Source organism: Boleophthalmus pectinirostris, unplaced genomic scaffold (genome assembly GCF_026225935.1).
Source record: "Boleophthalmus pectinirostris isolate CB_2022bp ecotype Guang Dong unplaced genomic scaffold, ASM2622593v1 HiC_scaffold_11, whole genome shotgun sequence".
Classification (NCBI taxonomy): domain Eukaryota; kingdom Metazoa; phylum Chordata; class Actinopteri; order Gobiiformes; family Gobiidae; genus Boleophthalmus; species Boleophthalmus pectinirostris.
The window spans coordinates 19,424,712-19,446,153 of NW_026570994.1; the positions used below are offsets into that span (position 1 = coordinate 19,424,712).

A 21,442-nucleotide genomic window follows, 5' to 3' on the forward strand; every position below is an offset into this window, starting at 1 on the left:
TTAAACAGCGTCACAGAAGAGTCTGTCTCACATGTTCAGACTGTTCCAGGTTTTAGCTGCATGAACCTGAAATGCTGACTCCCCTTGTTTAGTCGTGACTCTGGGCACCAGCAGGAGTTGGTCCCTGAGCTCCTCAGAGTGTGAGATGTTCATATGACACTAACATGTCACAGATGGACTTTGGTGCTCGGCCATGGAGAGACTTGTACACAAGCAGAGCTGTTTTAAAGTCTATTCTCTGAGGCACAGGAAGCCAGTGCAGAGACCTGAGCACAGGACTTATGTGCTCGTACTTCCTAGTTCGAGTCAGGACCTGAGCTGCAGTGTTCTGGATGTTCTGGATGTTCTGCAGCGTCTCACAGCTCGTTTGGAGAGACCAGTGAGCAGAACATTACAGTATCTAACCTACTGGAGACAAACGCATGGATAAGTTTCTCCAAGTCTGATTTAGACAGAAAACCTTCGATTTTTTCTCTGTTTTTTTAGATGGTAAAAGGCTGCAGATGTTATTGATTTGATGTGGCTGTTAAAGTTCAAGTCTGAGTCCATTATTACCCCTAGATTTCTTGCCTGATTTGAAGGTTTTAGAGAGAGAGACTGGAGGTGATGCTGACACTGTCCCTTTGTTTCTGTGGACCAAACACTATGACTTCAGTCTTGTCAGAGTTTAGCTGGAGAAAGTTGTTTTGCATCCACACACTGATCTGTTGGATGCAGTGACCAAGTGAGTCACTGCATCAAATTAATAAAGGGCCCATCTCAATAAAATAAGTATTCGTTTGATAATCTTTTGTCAGTGTTTTTGTAATAAAGATATTTATGTTGGATAAGCCATAAAAAACAAGACCAGAGCACCTTAAATCTCAAAATATCTTTATTCCATTTTTACAATTATACCATGAAAAGAAGCAAATAGAACAATTACTTTGCTAATTGCTTTATGACAATTATCCACAAAAGATAAAATAACCCGTCATGCTCAGAAAAAGTGCAATTTTTAGCACAGAAGTTAGTAAGTGTAAAATAATCCCACACATCAAAGCAGAAAATATAAAACAAGATGTCATTTTATTTTGAAAGGGAAGAAAAAATTCCTAAAAACTGCTACTGAAAAAAAGCTGTGAAATAAGTTGAAGTCTATAACAAAACTCAAGTCCAGGTCTGTTTGTGATGAACATTTTCAGAGCACAGATCAGAAAATAGCTTAATATGGGCCCTTTAAGGCACTAAACTCAAAGTAAATATAACATTATTTATATGTTTTAATAATATGACAGCGCCCTCTGCTGGTTTAAGCTGGAATTTAATGTCCATTTTCTTTTTACCTGACACTAACATTTTGAATATGCATTCCTACTGTACATTTTTGACCTTTTTGGTTGCCGTAGTTGCAGCTGTAGTTTTTCGGACCCTCTCGTTGCCATTGTTGTAGTTTCTTAATAATAGGATCGTACACTGTATAAACCATGGATCTATTTAAATAACTGGATACAGTATTTGTTGCTTGTAGCTGCCTCCAGTTGACGTCGTGTCTCTCACTGGAACTTCAGCAGAAAAAATCCCATGGGCCGAGACAAGATTTTTCTCATAGAGGCAATGTAATCACAAACTGCTCGTGTTCGTCTGACAGATCACCTACAGCTTTCAAAAATGTCGGATTTGCTGGCGATTTTTACCTATTTTTAGATCATAAACTTTTTCTCAGCTCAAAATCCTTCAGTTGTCTTAAAAAAACCAAGAGGGTCTGGCTGCAGACACATGGGGAAAGTGGAGCTCCACTCCAGACCGGAAACACGTGACCTCCACCGAAGACGTCATCTCTACTTTTATGTAGACCTATGGGGCGACGAAACGATTTATTTTGACCGCAATTAAATGTTTATTAAATAAGATTGTTTTTACGTTATAGAATTTGTTCGCACATATAAACACAGAGCAAAACGACCATCTGGAAGACGGAGAAAACATGTGAGTAACACGCTTTTAACTTTAGGAAATCATTACTAACACAACTGTAAATGTAAAATACAGCCATAACTCCCACAAACTGTCAAATAAGTTTATTTTTAACTGCGTGAACCTCGGAGATTTGAGCTAAAAGTTTGATTAGTAATCTGCAGCTAACGTGATGAAAAGTCAGCTCAAACTTTCATATTTGGACAGATTTCCATCAAACACTAATGATGTTTTTACTGTTAGGGGTAAAGAAGCCCACGGAGTGATTTAATGAAGCTATGAGGAGAAAACGCCGCATTTTCACGCACAGTGACTGGGTTAAACTTGTAAACACTTGTATAAGTATAAGTGTAAGTGCGGTAAGATAAAAACACGCATTATTTCATACATTAAACATAAAAGACAAATTTTTTTATGTTTAATGTATAAAACATTAAACATGCCAAAGCTTATATTTACTTATATTCACGTAACATAAACCTTCAACGTGTGCATTTCATTCTGGGAATACATTATCTGCTTTTAACAATCCGTGCATGTTTGTAAAGTGAAAAGTAAAGAATCCTGCCTGGACAGGTCAGATATAAGGTGGACATGAGGCTCATTTAACAGATTTTGCAGACACTGTTGTAGATACTAGACACCTGTGTCTGTTTGGCCTGTCACATCTAATATCAGAACAGTGAGTAAACTGTTTGATATTTGTTGAAAGGATTTAGGTCGGCTGTTCTCTGCTGCATCAAAAAATAAATAAATAAATAAAAATCGTCTGTCTCACTCTCGTTTCTTTCTACTTCAGGTATGAAAGAGATGTCACTGAGATGGGAGGTTAATAAAAATAAAAATCCTACTATTTGTGTTGTCATTTTACGAAAACTGTATGATTTCAGCTTTTTGTCGTTTTGAAGATTTAATAATATTTTGTTTGTGTTGGTTAATGAGAGTTGGCTGTCAATTGTCCAAAAAATTTGATAAGAAATAATTAAATTCAGAATAAAAATGAATTCCGCTTTAAAAAGACCATGTAAACACTTCATTCCTAATCATTACTTGTAATTAAACTTAAATCAGAATAAAGTGGGTGGTTTATTCAGATTTTAAAGACTTTAATCTGTGTTTTAATGTGACCAGAAAGAGTCGATTTAGTTGGAACTGCAACAGGTGAGCAGATCTGTCCTGTTCACAGTGTTGGGAAGGTTACTTTAAAAATGTAATTCCCCTACAGATTACAGATTACATACCCCAGAATGTAGTTTGTAACGGAATCCATTAGGTTACTTAAAGTGAGTAATGTAATCTGAATACTTTGGATTACTTGGTTTGCTGTAGAGAAGCAAAGACGAGGAAATCTTCACGAGATGTTTTATCTGCTAAAAGAAAATAAAAAGCCCAGACTTTACTTAACCAGATTAAAAATAATATTGATAGAAGAAGAGGAGACACGTCCGCGCAGCATGGATTTAGTCCTGTTAAATCCTGGTTTAGTCCTGGTTTAGTCCTGGTCTAAACTTGATTTTAGACCTGGTTTAGATCTAGTTTAGATCTATTTTTAGACTGGTTATAGTTCTGGTTTAGTTCTGGTTTAGTCCTGGTTTAGACCTGGTTTTAGACCTGGTTTAGACCTGATTTTAGACCTAATTTTAGACCTGTTTTAGACCTGGTTTTAGTCCTGGTTTTAGTCCTGGTTTAGATCTTTTTTAGACTGGTTATAGTCCTGGTTTAGTTCTGGTTTAGATCTAGTTTAGACCTGGTTTTAGTCCTGGTTTAGACCTGATTTTAGACCTGTTTTAGTCCTGGTTTAGACCTGGTTTTAGTCCTGGTTTAGTCCTGGTCTAAACCTGATTTTAGACCTGGTTTTCGATCTAGTTTAGATCTTTTTTAGGCTGGTTATAGTCCTGGTTTAGTTCTGGTTTAGTCCTGGTTTAGATCTAGTTTAGACCTGGTTTTAGTCCTGGTTTAGACCTGATTGTAGACCTGTTTTAGACCTGGTTTAGATCTGGTTTAGTCCTGGTTTAGACCTGATTTTAGACCTGGTTTAGTCCTGGTTTAAGTCCTGGTTTAGTCCTGGTCTAAACCTGATTTTAGACCTGGTTTAGACCTGGTTTAGATCTACTTTAGATCTTTTTTAGACTGGTTTTAGTCCTGGTTTAGTTCTGGTTTAGTCCTGGTTTAGATCTAGTTTAGACCTGGTTTTAGTCCTGGTTTAGACCTGGTTTAGTCCTGGTTTAGACCTGATTTTAGACCTGGTTTAGATCTAGTTTAGACCTGTTTTTTGTCATGGTTTAGTCCTGGTTTAGACCTGGTTTAGTTTCTGGGAGTGTAATTACAGGAAAAGCAAAAAAAAAAAGGGGGGAATATAGCTCAAAATGTGAAAACAGGAAAATACCGCCACGTAATCCATTTATTTTTTCAAAACTTCCATAAAAAATCCCCAAAAGTTTTCTCTGATAATTTCTATAAGTCATCAAGATCTGGGAGGGCATCTGACACACAACAACATCTGCAGAATAACTAGAGACATTTGTTTTGTATTTTTTGTTGCTTTTTCTATTGTGCTCCTCAAAATAAACAAACAAAAACAGATGGAAAAAAACTTTTAACTATTAGAAGCACCACATTTGAAGATTTATTAGATCTCAAAATGTGTGCAAATAATACTTTTGCTTTTCACTTTATTTTATTTTTTACTCCAGTATTTACAGTTTTAGTTTAGTTTTCCACCACTGATTATTGACTTCTGTTCAGAAATTTCAACTACTGAAATGAAAAAAGAGAAATAACAGACATCACCTCTTTATTAAAACACGTCGAAACCACAAAAACAATTAAACATTCATGAATTTATCACATGTAACAGCTGAACTTCAAAATAGCCACGACATAAAGCGAAAGGCAGGATGTACACGAGACCTATTTACAATTGTCCTTTCAAAGTAAAAGCCCCTAATGATAATAATCAGTGGAAATAACAGAAACGAACGAGTAATGCACCACAAAATAAAACCGAGCTGCAAATTGGATTGGATTTCTAGTACGTTTATACCAGCTGTCCTTTCAAAATAAAAGCCCGTAATGATAAAGAAAATAATGCTGTATGTATTAAGGACTACAAAATAAAATTCAGACGAAAGAAAGACGACGTCACAGGATTTCTAGCACATTTACCTTTCAAAATAAAAGCCTGCATTGTTTACGTTGCTATAATAACTGGGGGAAAAAAGTGAAATATGAACCGGGAACTAAAATTCAGCGACTAAAAGGCAAGTAAGAGGCAGTCAATCCAATAGCCCTTTCAAAATAAAAGCCAGTATTGCTTAAGTCTTTATGTAGTGGCTAGAAATAAAGATAGAAGCAAATTAATTATGGATTACAAAATAAAACGGTGCTGAAAAACTTTTGAAACTACAGTAAGAAATATAATGTTTTATTTTTGTAATTAAAACAGTTAAACAATTTCTATAAGGCCAAATGATTTTTACACCTTGGGACCACATATTCTGTTTTTAATCCAAATTTATAACATTAGTTTGTCAAAGCAAGCTCCTAAAACTACTACTAAAAGCAAAATATTGTACATGCATTTTGAAATTCTACCCTGTATTTTGGATTTACCAATGAGTTACATCACAAATATTAGTTTTAATATTGTGTAGAAACATGTCATAATAGTATTTTGTCACTTTCTTGTAATTTCATGTATATATTTGAAAAGGCACTTGCGGTAAAAGTCAGAAAATAAACCTTTTTCAAATTTAAGGTGCTAAAAAAATATATATAAAACTGAACACATCCACCTGAAAATCACCGGTTTAATCCTTCTGCCAGTATCTCGGCTCGTAATCTTAAAAGTGTTATTGAAAACTAAACATGTACAGTAGTAATTATTAGACAGCCAAAGCACAAAAGTTATTAAAATTGACAAAAACGACTAAACCAAAAAACAAAACAAAAAACAATGAGCAAAATGACACTTTTTCCTGTGCGCTTTGGGTCGGGCGAGACTCGACTTTAGGACGATTTGATGAGGGTGCTCATCACTGCAAAACACAGACAAACATTTCACATTTTAAACTATGAAACTCCCAAAATCTGCAAGTGTTATTTTGGTTTTAAAGGTTCACTGTGTAACTTTTCTGCCGCGTGCATTATATAAATTTTGCCCAATTACAAATCCCAACTGTGACTGAATAAGAGATGAGATTAGAGCTCTTTAATAACGCAACAGACCCGCCGTCAGAAAAGTTACGTAGTGCAACTTTAACTTTAATATTTAACCAATATTTTCCATAATTATTCAGTCTTAATCGTGCATTTTTAAAGTTTTACCTTGAGGTTCAGATTGAGTCGTGTATTGATGTCCACTCTCCGGATCTTGTCCTAAAAACACATTTGAGTGAATATAGTTTAAAGCAGGCGTCTCAAACTTAAATTACCTGGGGGCCACATTAGATAAAGTCTGAGTGAGGCTGGGCCACATTGAGTAGTCGATAAGTAGCGGTTGCACGAAAAAAAAGAGAGAGACAGAGAGAAAGAACAAGACGCAACACACTTTCTTAATCTTTAATAACAGTTCAGAACATGAAAATGTATTCAGAACATAAGTTTAAACTAATACGTCTACTCTCCTCCAATAAAGGTCCCATACTTATGAACAGGGGGATTCTGTCAGCGCCTCCTCTGCTCTGATACTGTGGTTGTGGGAGCGTAAAGCGAAGTGCGCACACGTGTACCACCATGTGTGGTTTGTTTTGGTTCTTTGGTGACGCTGTATGTGCACGTGTACTCGTATTAACAGATCCACTTAGACTCGCTGCTTCACAACTGCTGTAAATTGAGTTTTGAGATGTAAGTTGCGTTAGTAATCTGTTGTTGTGAATCTGTATGGGCACTGATTGCAGCTTCATCTGTCAGTGCGGCCTGCGGTCGGGGGGTGGGATTGTGCGTACATCTACCGCGGGCCACACTGACATTATTCTTTGGAATTAAGTGGAGGGCTGCAAAAAATCCTTCTGAGGGCCGCAGTTGGCCCCCGAGCCGTGAGTCTGAGACCCCTGGTTTAAAGTGTCTTGCCCAAGAACAGATATAATGTATAAGCAGCTCTGTTTACTGTCTATATCTGATTATACCAGGGGTCATCAAACTTAGGACCGCGGGCCAACTCCGGCCCTCTATGCCCCTTTGACCGGCCCCCACCACTTGAACTGACCCTATGAGACAGTCCTCAAAAGTGTCATGGCCTATTTTTTTTTATAGATTTTTGGCAAATAAAAACACGCCTGCGTCTTGTATTTTGTAGATTTTTTCAATTAAAAAAATATATTTATTTGAAGTATTTATATTAAAATAATTATATGACGCATTTACATGTGCCACACACAGAGTTCTGTCGTGCAGTTAAAGACAGAAAAATGTCTCATGTTAGTACGAAAAGTTGACAGAGAGTGACGAATTTTCAGAGAACAGTGGACGACCGATTATGTTTTTGTTCAGTGTGAGGAGTGAGCAGTTTGTCTGATGTGTAAAGAAAGTGTGGAGGTTTTCAAACAATATAATCTGCGTCGTCAGGGTCAAACAATTCTGTTATACAGCCTCAACCCTGCCCCCATCCCAGTCAGGAGCCATAATGTGGCCCCCAGAGAAAAAAAGTCTGGTGACCCCTGAATTATACAGTTTGGTTGTCTGAGAAACAGACAATAAAAAAAACGAATCATTCTACGATTTTTCATTTTGGTTTTGGAGCCAAAAAATGAAGAAAATAGTTGTGTTTTTCTTATTTTTGATTTTATTTTGAAAAGCGAATGAACGAAATGATACACAGATTTATGTTGCGGCTATAAGTTTTTTGAGTTTTTTTTTTTCACATTTTTAAGACGGTAAAAATCAGGTACAGAGACTTTAAATGACCCTGGTTCACACGTGTGGCTGTGCTGTACTGACCTCCTTGTAGTTTGAAGCAGAGTTTCTTCTTCTGGTAGGCGAAGTAACCGGACGCAGCCCCGACCAGAGCCGCTCCGATGGCGCTCACGATTCCAGCGATCTGCCCCGAGTTTTCCGCTGCGGACACAAAACACACACACATACTTTACGATAAGAGTCAACGTTTTTCTACATTACAAATACTTAAATCTTTGACATGACAATATTTTAAAGGTTGTATAGAGGATTTTTTAAGGGAAGCGAAATACAGCGACCGTCCTTTTTCAAATGTTGTGCATGTGTGACACCACCTTCCTCAGTAGAAACATCTCCTCCTCCCGCCTCTTTACTCTAGAAATCACATTTGTTTACATCCAGTGCATGTTCAGAATCACTGTTGAAGTGACCTGCCTAGAAATATTTTAGCGACCGACGCGTCACTTTTTAGACCTTTCGGACTTTCTTTTGCGGCGAACTGGTCGTGGATTCTCGTCCGCCGTCGCAACAAACTTTGTGCGAATTGCGAGGAAGCTACAGTTTGAAAAAGCCTCAAAGAACCGCTGCATAAACCACATAATCCCCGAGCGCCGGCGAGTCAGTTACACTAAAAATGTAGGGAGTTTGACTGACAACCTAACAGCCAATAGAACAAGAGGGAGCCTCGTTTTCTATTGGCTGATGTTTATCTGGCCTCACTACGTCCACTACTGATAGATTTTCATTCTTTCTTTTTTTTTTCGGTCATCATAATTAAAAGGCTGCTGCATCTCTGTAATGGTATTTTAAACTTTCAATGACAATTTCAAACAAAAACAAAAAATCCTCCATACAACCTTTAACAACGCATCAGTTATCTTGTGTTTGTTATTACAGATGTTTTTGTTGCGTGTGCATTCTTACTGTGGGCTGCGGCTTCACCTGCTTAGTAAATAAGCCTAATGCCACACTCTGCGACATTCCAAGCAAAGCAACAACATCTCCATGGAGACGGGCAGAACCGCAAGAACTAACAAAAGCATTTCTAAAATCCCAGTTAATTGTTTGATTGGATTTAATAGGTTACGTGTTTATCCTTATAAACACAGGGACAAATAAAGTTTTTTTTTTATCTTGCCAGAAAATTTGCAGATTAAATATTTTTGTTTATTTTGTCATTAATTGCAATTAGATTTGGAATATGTGTTTTAAAAGAAGTAAAACATTTGAGAGAAGACTGAAATCTGAAGAACCCCGTGCATTTCAGAACATGTTTATAAAGGTCTAAACTTGGCAAAGTAATTCAAAGTGCTTTACAGAATGAAGAAATACATTAAAATCACAATACAAACAAATCAAAACATAAATAATCATCATAAAATTAAAAAGAGAGAGAGACATTAGATTAGAGAGAAGAGTGCGGAATGAAAAATTAAAACTTTTCAGTCTAATGCAGCTGAACAGAGTCAAAGTAGAGTCTGTCTCATATCTTCAGGGTTTCCAGGTTTTAGCTGCATGAATCTGAAACTCTGACTCCCCGTGTTTAGTCGTGACTCTGGGCACCAGCAGGAGGCCGGTCCCTTAAGTCCTCAAAGTGCGAGATGGTTCATATGGCTCTAACATGTCACAGATGGACTTTGGTGCTCGAACACAAGCTGCTTTAAAGTCTCTGAGCCACAGGAGCCAGTCCAGAGACCCGAGCAAAGGGTTTATGTGTTTGTACTTTTGGTTCGATTCAGGACCCGAGCTGCAGCGTTCTGGATGTTCTGGATGTTCTGCAGCGTCTCACAGCTCGTTTGGAGAGGCCAGTGAGCAGAACGTTAGGGCTGGGTATCATTAAGAAGTTGCCGATACGATCCATACCTCGATACACAGGCCACGATACGATACATATCTCGATGCAGTGCGCTTTCGATTTGATATGATATATTTCAAATCGATTCGCTACGGTTCAATAAAAAATAAAGTCTAAATCGTGGCTGTGATACTAAAGTCTTTGTTAAACCACTTCTTCTTGTGCAAAGTTCACATGAAACACAAACATTTCAATCATCAAAACAGTGAAAATGTCAAATGTGTCGCATAAATGAGTTTCCTTTCACTTCACAAGCAACAAAACTGTAGCTCTGTAACAAAATAATTTAGTAAAACACACCTAAAAATACTCTTGCTGATATATCGATACAGTAGCCCACGATATCGATACTGTATCATCACATTAAACAATACGATATATCGATATTCCGATATTTTTGCACACCCCTACAGACCATTACAGTATCTAACCTACTGGAGACAAACACTCTCCAAGTTTAGTTTAGTTTAGTTTAGTTTAGTTTTATAATGTCCGGAGCTTCATAACAATTCTGTATCTTCATTCACTCCAGAACATCATTCTCTCCACACACTCATCAGTCACATTACGGGTGCAGGTTTGGTTTGAGAGGAGCCACTGTTTCGCCACACGTGAGAAAATGCTACGTTTTTTAGTTGGTAAAAGACTGTACATGTTACTGATTTGATTTGGCTATTAAAGTTCAAGTCTGAGTCCATTATTACCATTAGATTTCTTGCCTGATTTGAAGTTTTTAGAGAGAGACTGGAGGTGACTGCTGACACTGTCTCTTTGTTTCTGTGAGCCAAACACTACGACTTGTGTCTTGTCCGAGTTTAGCTGAAGAAAGCAGTTTTGCATCCACGCACTGATCTGTTGGACGCAAAACTACACCTACAAAAAGATTATAAAAAGATAAAAACGAATATTACGTTCTTTGCCTATCGTAACTTATCTTATTTACTCGAGACAGTCCCAGTTTTGAGCGATTTGTCCCAATTTTATACAACAAATGTCCCTGTTTTTGACCAATTTGATCCCTGCCGACAGTAAACGGAGGCATAAAGAGTCATTTGTTGAGATAAAATGCCGGAAAACGCAAAGAAAATATGACTGTAGTGACTCACATGTTAGTCAGAACACATGTTAGTGCAGAACACCGCCCAAACCGGGGGAGTCCCAGTTTTTTTTTTTATTTAAAAAGTCTGATCACCCTACACATAACTCCTCAAGAATTTTAATTATAACGCATTAAAAACACAAAAACTCCAACTGTTCATTTCCAGGTGAAACTTTTTAGTGCTATACCCACGTTTCGCCACAAGAGGGCTCCCTACACTGTCACACTGACTCTACACGACTCGACTAACCGGATTTTGAAGCATGTTTAATGTACACAAACTGCGCCCACATGTTTTAAAGTTATAACACGGAGAATATTGTCTAAACACTCTGTAAAAAAGTACAATGTAAGGATTAAAATGGTTTCACGCCCGGTTTTCAGATTGGGTGTGGCTCTCAGGACCGTATGGCAGCGTTTGATATGTAACACTCCGCACTGGCACAAACCACTATGACTCATCTTAAAGGGGCGGCGGCAAAAACAGGGCGTAGGACTTTCAAAATTAAACTAACTCAAAGCGACGGGAGGTTTTCGGGGTTTCTAGTTTCATTCATGCCGGTGTCGGACTGGAGTTGTAGAGTTTGGGAATTGCGAGTTTACAAAAGAAAAAAAAAAAAAAAAAAAGAGCAGTGCTGTAATTACAAGTGATACTCGATTATTACTTTGATTCGGATGTGTGTGGTCCAAGGAAAACTACTACTACTACTGCTATAAATACTACTACTGCTGCCTTAAATACTACTACAACTACTACTACTGTTACTACTGCTATAAATAGTACGACAACTAGTACTGCTGCTGCTACCACTACTACTACTACTACTAGTACTACTACTACTGCTACTGCAACTACTTCTACTACTACAATAATACTACTGCTGTTGCTGCTAGTACTACTACTACTACTATACTGCTACTTCTACTATTATTACTGCTGCTACTACTACTCCTACTAAACTACTACTACTGCTACTACTGCAACTACTGCTACTACTATACTACTACTACTACTACAACTACTACTACTACTGCTGTTGGTGCCACTACTACTACTGCTACTACAACTACTACTACTACTACTATAATACTACTGCTGTTGCTACTACTACAACTACTACTATACTGCTACTTCTACTATTACTACTGCTGCTACTACTACTAGTACTAAACTACTACCACTACTACAACTGCTACTACTACTACTACTTCTACTACTACTGCTGCTACTACTACCACTACTAAACTACAACCACTACTGCTGCTGCTGCTACGACTACTACTACTACTGCTGCTACTACTACTACTTCTACTACTACTACTGCTGCTACTACTACTACTTCTACTACTACTACTGCTGCTACTACTACTACTACTACTACTACTACTACCACTACCACTACTACTGCTGCTGCTGCTACTACTGCTACTGCTACTACTACTACTACTACTGCTACTACTGCTGCTACTACTACTACTACTACTGCAACTGGTACTACTACTACTGCTACTACTACTACTACTACTACTGCTACTACTGCTGCTACTACTACTACTACTGCAACTGCTACTACTACTACTGCTACTACTACTACTACTACTACTGCTACTACTGCTACTACTACTACTACTACTACTACTACTACTGCTGCTACTACTACTACTACTACTTCTACTACTACTGCTGCTACTACTACCACTACTAAACTACTACCACTACTACTGCTGCTGCTGCTACTACTACTACTACTTCTACTGCTACTACTACTAGTGCTACTACTACTTCCATAGTGTTAAATTATTTGAAAAATATGAAGTTGTATTTTTTCTGACGAGCATCGTAATTGTCAAATCAGACTCACATCAGACTGATCCGTGTGTCTCTGAATTTACTTCTACACATTATTAATCTGGAACGGCTCAGTGTTTGAAAGTGTGTGGAAAATGTGGAACGGCAACGATGACTGTTTGAATCTGATCAATCCAGTTGAGAGAAAATCTTCCCAGACGTCTTCCACAAATTCACAAACTGCTTTTACCTTTTGCAGTTTTTTCACGTTTTCAACTAAATAATCTTGTAGTACTGACGCTAAAACAGGCCGACGTATGTTTGTCTGTGTCGCCATGTTTGTTTGGCTTCTGCACAAACCAATTATTATTATTTTTTTTATTATTTATTTATTTCAGGCAAGTAGAGATTTAAGTTCTTATACAATGGAAAGTGAACTCATAGAAATAAAAAATAACCACAACAAATTTGCTAATAAAGGAGTGGGAAGAAGAAAACTTATTTAATCCCATCCCCACTGCTCAGAGCTGCGACGTGATTGGTCCGATTAACTGTTCAGCGGGCGCCAAGATGGATTCTCGTGAGTTTTGTGAAGTGACTGAAATCTGAACTTTAAACCAATCCAAGAATCTCACGCATTTCGTAACATTTGCATTTGCAGAGTCTAAACCAGTGTCTCCAAAACCTTTTTTTCTGGAGACACAAATTTTAAAAGTCACAAACCTTCGTGACCCAAATAATTGATGATTATTGAACATTAATAATGATATTTTATTGCTGACTGAGTGATTGTCTCTCTGAACAATTAGTATTATTCAAGTTATAAACAATGAATTGAAGCAGCAACAAAAGGATCTATAAGTCGCCTATTTGGACATTAAAGGCAGCTTATTTCTTTTTGTTTTCAGTATTCAGTTGGAACAAAAAAGTCAATAAAATAATTACAAAAAGATTAGAAATTATACAAAACATGTCTTAAATGTCTTCAATCCAACAAACCTTTATCCAGACAACAGAATGGATTTTTTTTCTTTTTTTATGGGTCATACCTGGACGACTGAGGGATTACACAGACATCTTGGTTAGACCTGGTTTAGTCCTTGTTTAGACCTGGTTTATTTCTAGTCTAGACTTGGCTGAGTCCCTGTTTAGTCCTGGTTTAGACCTAGGATTTCTACTGCACTAAGTAATTATAGGTCAGTCGTGGGTTGCAGCCAGTTGGTACAGAATATTTCCAGTTCTCTGATTGAAACCACATCTATACGTCCGAGACACAATAGAGTCTTTTTTTTCTGCTCAGAAACCACAAACGTTTAGATCTGCGCTGACTCCGGCTCAGATTATGTGAAGAATGCGAGCGCTCGTGCTGAAGCAGGCGTGTCCGAGCGTGATAAACAAGCGCTCCCACCACTTGAAACTGTCACACAATCTGTACCGTGATTAGACATGAGAAAGTGTCTGTGTGATTTATTGGTTCCAACAGTTGGTATTTAAACAGGAAATGACAAAAAACGTATAGCAGTAGTCGAATAAAATAAAAAAAATAGCCTTATACTGAAAAATTTGCAGATATTTGGGACCAATATTGTACTTTTTGGTCTTTGCAGTGGATGTTAAATCAGACCTATTCAGCAAATTTTACTTTTCAGAGCTTTAAACAATGTTATAGTAGTTTCCTTTTCGTTGAGCCTCTGGAGTTGCATTTGGAGTGATTCATGAACGCGTGAGTCATCTTTAATCACTTAATTTCAGGACTCCAGAACACGCCCACTGTGACGTACTTCATTCTCCAATTTTATTTTATTAATTGATGATATATGGAGGATTCAGCAGCGATTCATTGTCATTTTGGTACAAATTGTTCGCCCCGTTCTTTCAAAACTTTCATTTCATCTCACAGCAACTAGGTCAGGGAATGCACTGCAGATGTCAGTTTGTGTCTGAGCTTTTGTCAAAATTCAGTACAGGTGACACGCCCAGGGACACTGTTGTAGAAACCATGCCAAACCTTTTGACTCGGGGGTCATAAAGGGTTCTAAAATTTGGCAGAAGGGCCGGACCACGAGCAAATGGATGGAGTTTTTTTGGTAATCCACCTCATAACACAAAAAAATTACATGGGATATGTAGAAAATATATCCCATGTTATTGAAATATCCCATAAGTGAAAATCATTACAAAGCATTACAACAAAATATCTGTCTTTCAGATCACACGATATTTACTATTTATTGAAATAACTTTGAAAAACACTGAATATTATCAAGTTCCATGGGCCAGATTAAGAAGATTAAAGGGCCGCAGTTTGCCCACCCCTGCCCTAGACCTTTAATTCGCAAGTTCATCGCAGACGACAATGATCGTTGACAGACATGTTCACTCTCTTCTTTGTTTGCTGTTGTGCCGGCGATTACTTGGACACGACTGAGCGTTCCGGCGCGTTACATACATCACAGCCAAATAATAGCGATTGGTTAAATAAAAAAGTACCCGCCTACCGTCCACCGAACGAATCCTAATGCTGTGAGGTCAGACGGTTTCCACGAAGTGAAACCGGCTGATGAATCAGGCTAGTGATGTGCAGCTGTCCATAGGAGGACCCCACAGCTTCGGCACTTTGTTTTGTTGACGTTTACGGCGACGTCAGCCGGAAACCACAGTTTTCTAACCCGGAAATCAGCGCACTTGTTTCTTTCGTCGTTTTAGATGAACATTGTGACTTAAAATGTCCAAATTATAACACAGTGATCCACAGTTGTCATAGATTATAACAACAGAACAGACACAAGCACAATGTCTTATTTAAAATCTAAATATCAGATCCGTCCTAATTAAAGTAATGCCTGCACTAATCCTAAGAAGGAAAAGAAGTGTGTATTAGTTGTTCACTGTAGCAGCTGCAGGTTTTTTCATCATATTTTATTGACAAACACAGCAGGTATTTAAACAGAAATGACAAATACAAAAGTACTTAAATTAAAAAAAGGGAGAATTTAACAACAAAGCTGGAATTGAAATAAAGTTGGAATTGCAGTATTGACAGCTAAAATCTTCCAGAATAATTCACAAAATCATTAAAACTGCTTGATTTCTGATAGTGACTAGACCCAACAACAAAAATCTGGGTTTTAAACAATATTCATTTATTCAAATTCACTTCAAATGCACCAGACGTTTGTAAACCGTTGTCAGTGAAAGGAGTGTAACAGGGATCAGAGGTCAAAGGGCAGAGGGAGAGGCACATTTTGTTGTTTTCATGTGAACTTTAACAGCTGCTAAAGAAGCTCCAGCCCTCAGCAACTCCTTTATTCTGCGTACTCTTTGTCACTTTAACCTTTTTTTTAGATAAGATAAGCACAATCTATTCACGTATTTTAACAAACCAGAGAGTAGTTTTATAGTTTCATATTTAAAGTAACACAGACGTGGTTTAGGCCTTTTATGTAACTTTCTCTGTTTTTTAACGGTTCTCATACTTATTGTTCCCATATTCAAGTCTCCACCTGTAAGTAAATCCACTTTGATCGCTCCCTGGTTCAGAGCTCGTTCATTCCTGTTTTTATTCCCGGTTTAATCCCAGTGTAGACCTGGTTTAGTTCAGGTTAAATGCCGTTTTTGGTCTTCGTAAATCCTTGTTTAATCCTGGTTTAGTCCTGTTTTTTGTGCATGATTTCCTCTTTGTGTAGACCTGGTTAAGACCTGGTTTAGTCCTGGTTTTTATACACGGTTTAGTCTTTGTGTAGACCTGGTTTGGACCTGGTTTGGTCATGGTTTGGTCCTGGTTTGGTCCTGGTTTAGTCCTGGTTTTTATACATGATTTAGTCTTTGTGTAGACCTGGTTTAGTCCTGGTTTAGTCCTGATTTAGTCCTGGTTTAGTCTTTGTAAAGACCTGGTTTAGTAACATTTTAGTCCTGGTTTTTATACATGATTTAGTCTTTGTGTAGACCTGGTTTAGTCCTGGTTCAGTCCTAGTTTTTACAAGTGATTTAGTCTTTGTGCAGACCTGGTTTAGTCCTGGTTTTTATAAGTGATTTAGTCTTTGTGTAGACCTGGTTTAGACCTGGTTTAGTCCTGTTTTAGTCTGGTTTTTTATACATGATTTAGTCTTTGTGTAGACCTGGTTTAGTCCTGGTTTAGTCCTGTTTTAGTCCTGGTTTTTATACATGATTTAGTCTTTGTGTAGACCTGGTTTCGTTCTGGTTTAGTCCTGGTTTTTATACATGAGTTACTCTTTGTGTAGACCTGGTTTAGTCCTGGTTTAGTCCTGGTTTCTGGATACAGAAACCAGGACTAACCAGGACTTGGCAATCATTTCAGAAATTTCCCGGTTCCGAAAAGGCCGCTCCAATTTAACCAGAACACAGCGATCCCCCCAAATATTAATAAACTCTCTAACCTCGCTTTCCCTCCATTGACGAGACTCTGAGCCTGACGTGTAGGTGGGATGAATGTGACCAGACCGTTCAGACTGAAGTCGCACGTCAAAAGATCAGATATGTATCGGTTTTAGGAGCACAAAAATCGGATCTGTGTCGTTCAGACTGTCATTAAAAGATCAGAAACAGGAGCACAGGGGCGAAAAAAAATCAGATTTGGTCACTTCGGGCTGCAGTCTGAACGGAGCCTCAGTTAACACAAAAACAAACCGTTTACTTCCCCCAATAAATACAAAAATATGACCCCCACATCAAGTCCAAAAGTCAAACAAGATAAACCCCAATGGCCAAAGTTAAAAATAGAAATGATATCAACAATTCTCTAAAAACTTGTCCCTAAAAATCCATAGAAAAAACTCAAACCACATTAAAAACCCGATATACGAACTCTATGAAACCCAAACATCATAACTACAGCATCTGGAAGGGCATCTGACTTAATCCAAAATGCAATAACCATGTAAAACTGTTCTAATTCAACCGTTTATGTGAAACTCAAAAAAAAAAAAAAAAAAATCCATGTTAAAGGTGCACTATGTAACTTTTCTAATGGAGGGTCTGTTTCCATGGAGATTTATCGGTAACGGTACGGCTTCAAGCGTGTCGACATCGCCATGGAGACAGCAGTAAACAAGCTCAAGTTACAGGTCAGCTCTCAAAAAAAGGTTACACAGTGCACTTTTAAAACTCCTTAAAACTCGGTATTTACGAAATAACTCATAAGCGTTCGGGAGGGCATCTGGCTTAAATCCAATGTAAAGTCCACGTAAACGTTTTTTTATTTATAGCTCCTGCTTGTCCTCCCCGGGCAGAGAGTAGAGCAGGTCCAGCGCGCGCTCTAAAAGTGGAGCGAGCTTGTGTCTAAACTCAGAGATCCAAATAAAGAAGTCGTCTGGCACGTTAGCATAAAGCGTCTTCAGGAGGGAGGCCCATTCAAGAACTGCACCTGCAACGAAAACCGCAGCAGGTTTAAACAGGGACTCCCCACGGCCCAGAGACACTACTGTACTACTAAAATACTACTAAAATACTACTAAAATACTGCTATACAGATCAGCCATAACATTACGACCACTCATCTGTGCTGGTTTAGGCTGAGTTTAGTTCTAATTTTGATCTGCTTTTAGTCCCGATGCAGCTCTGTTTGTGTTGTTTGTGTAATCCCTCAGTCGTCCAGCAGGGGATGGTCATTCGACGTTTTTATATTAAAAGTATCATCGTTATTATTACTATTACTAATCTGCGTAAATAAACTCAACTTTACAACATATAAACCATAAACACTCAGCCCGTTTGACATTATAATGTGTTTAATTCAGCTTGGACACATTTGTTTACGTTTTACGGAAACTAAACTTAAAACCACGTGACTCATTTGCATAAACTGTAAACACTGAAAAAAAAACAGCTCTTTTCTTGTGCGCTGATGCGGTTCAGCTTCTGTCGGACTAAAGGACACGACTCAGTGGAATATGAGTGTTCTCTCTGTGACACAGGGAGTGCAGCTCTTTATTTAACATCATTTCACTTTATTTATGTCGGTCACTTTATTTATTTTGGCTCTTGTTGTGATGAAAAGACTGAGAAGTGTTTGTATTTTGGACGCAGGTGACTCAACTTTATGTCAAAATATTCAGGATACTGTGTTTACATGCACCGCGACGAAACTGGGACACTCAAAAACCCGTTCAAACCCGGGACACTAGGGCTGTGCAAAAATATTGAAATATCTATATATATCGTATCGTTTAACGTGATGATACAGTATCGATATCGTGGGCTGCTGTATCGATATATCGAGTATTTTTTGGTGTATTTTACTTAATTATTTTGTTACAGCTACAGTTTTGTTGCTTGTTTAGTGGAAGGAAACTCTTTCACACTGCAAAAAGGTTCGTTAAAATGAAACTTAAGAACATTTGACTTTATCTGAGTCGACTCTACCAATGGAATAAGTGTTTTTCTAAATTCAAGCGACATTCGATTTTATTTCTTATTTTTGAGGGTTATTGTTTTTCTTATTTTAAGTGTAGCAAGTTGTATCTCCAGATTTTAAATACAAGAAATCATATTCCGCTGATAGATAATTTAACTTGTCAAGTGGAATTTACCCAAATCATGACAAAACTTAATTCAAGTCATTTTAACTTGGCTAGATTTTATTTGACATTTTCATTGTTTTGAGGATTAAAATGTTTTTGTTTCATATTCACTTTGCACAAGAAGACTTTTAGTGATTTAGCCATTGTTTTTATTGAACGGTATCGAATCAATTTGAAATATATCGTATCAAATCGAAAGTTCACTGTATCGAAATATGTATCGTATCGTGGCCTGCGTATCGAGGTATGTATCGTATCGGCAACTTCTTAATGATACCAGCCCTACGGGACACTGATGTGCATTTAACACACTCACTGAGGAGCCAGAGCCCAAACGTGGGACTGTGAGACTCCAGTGTTTGTGTCAGACGCAGCCTCGTCTCTTTACGCTACACAAAGAAACCTACATTCAGTGATCAATGAAATTCTTAATGCTCAATTATCGATTAGTCGACTAATCATGCCCATCCCTAGATCCAAGAGAAAGGAGAAATTAAATTCTGTCAACTGGACAAAAGTTTTTTGGTCGAAAACATTTCTCAGCTCATCCGATCTGCTTCTTCAGTTCTGGTCAGACGCTGGTGGACACGGAATTATATTTGCCTGAAGAGAGGAGCTAACTACACTGAAACTACTCTGAAACTAACACACCTACAGTTTACAGTTTCTGTTTGTAGCTCAGTCTGTTAAACTGCTCAAAGTGTGGACTGTGCCTGAGTCATATTAGCAGAATCATTCAGGCAGAGCTTCACACCTCTGAGTCTGACACGGCTGTAACTATTGTTTTTCCTATTTTGGTTTAGGTCTGAGGATGGAGTTGTAAATAGGAGAGAGACGATGTCTGAGCCTCCATTTCTGCCCAAAGATGGATTGTCTTTCTTAACAAAAATAGCTTCTTTATCTCCCCTTTCAAACTATTTCTTTGGTTCAGATTTGTGCCTCATGATCCTCAAAGGAGCGGCTTTAATTCACGTAATTTTTCCTTTCCTCTGATTATTATGTTCTGTTTACACCTGGTTTTGTTGTAGTTTAAACCTGTTTTCATATATATGACTTTGTGTAGACCGGGTTTGGACCAAGTTAAGCCCTATTACAGACTTCCTCTGGCTGGAGTCTAAAGTTAAGACACAGTTCGGTCGTGGAGACAATACAACAGACTCTTTTCTAATGGCACGGGGTGGAGTTGCCTTGGAGCAGGACTCTTTGGTGCAGCTCCCTTCAGACGAGTCGTGTTTCCCTGCCCCGGGTCCATGGGCAGGGCTCTGAGAGTCTGACGTCACCCAAACACTATAAAAGTTTTCTTAAGACATAAACCCTAAATCATATCTGAACAGTTTAACAAATAGACGCAGGAATTACAAGTTTGTGGGGCTTTGAGACGAGGTTAAAGCTGCTTTTATTTCACTCCATTGCACTTCTACACTTCGTTTTAACTTTTTTAAGTAATACACTGGGTTTTGCTCATGTTAGAGGCTTTATGCACTGGAAATATCATACGTTTGATCTTTGCACGAGTAGACTGCATCGATAAACAGGAAACAGGAAGTAAACCACCCAGACACGGGGAGAACATGCAAACTACACACGCAAAGGCCCGGGAGTCGAACCTGGAACCTTTTTGTTGTTAAGAATGACGTCTAACCACTCTGCCACCGTGTCTAATCCGTGTTTACCCCTACTTTAGACCATGTGGGGTCTGGAATTAATAATTTAGTCCATTTTATGTTACAATTTAGTCCTGATTTAGTCCTCATCTTGATCTGAAGTTCTTATTTTTCAGCTTCTAACACTTCAAATTTGAGGACAATATTTACTTTGGCTTAATAATGCCTCCAAAACCTGATGTCAGTGGTCATAATTTTATGGCTGAAATTTTTATGAATGAAACGGGACGCCCCAAAAACATAAAAAAAACAAAAACAACTCACTGAATTCGGACAAACAACCAACATTTATATTTCCACCAACACCAACAAACCAAAAAAAGCCTCGTCTCAATCCAAACCTGACGTCCTCGACCACATCTCCAAGAATTCGACTCATTTCAAATCTCGACTCAAACCAGAAATCATTTAAAACCAGTGCGTCTGTGTCTCTTATTCTGAGTAAAAGATGCGAGCGCTGTAGTTTAAACCTCTACAAACATTCTTGGATTAGTTTAAAGTTCAGATTTCAGTCTTCTCGCAAATGTAAACGCTCCCGGACAGGTTTGAAACGAGAACTAAATCAAGGTTTTTAAAGAGGGGGTATTGTCATTCTGTGGGGTGTTAACACATTTAGATCACGATTAGAGATGGGACAAGATCTCGCGC

The 21,442-nt window shown here is 38.1% G+C and overlaps 1 protein-coding gene across 4 annotated transcripts in view; it reads right to left on the reverse strand.

Annotated features, from left to right (window-relative positions):
- Positions 1-4,733: 4,733 nt before the first annotated feature.
- The window catches only part of cd99 (CD99 molecule), a 39,371-nt gene continuing 22,662 nt past the window's right edge, over positions 4,734-21,442 (reverse strand). Inside the window, exons 9-11 of one of the 4 annotated variants that reach the window (XM_020925785.2) lie at positions 7,894-8,010; positions 6,283-6,333; positions 4,734-5,993 (exon numbers count right to left, since the gene is read on the reverse strand). In XM_020925785.2, coding sequence (XP_020781444.2) covers positions 5,965-5,993; positions 6,283-6,333; positions 7,894-8,010 — 197 coding nt within the window. In that variant the 3' untranslated portion in view covers positions 4,734-5,964. Of the gene's footprint in view, positions 5,994-6,282; positions 6,334-7,893; positions 8,011-15,489; positions 17,975-21,442 lie in introns of those variants that run through there. The other 3 variants (XR_008633436.1, XR_008633434.1, XM_020925786.2) reach the window with 3 other exon arrangements.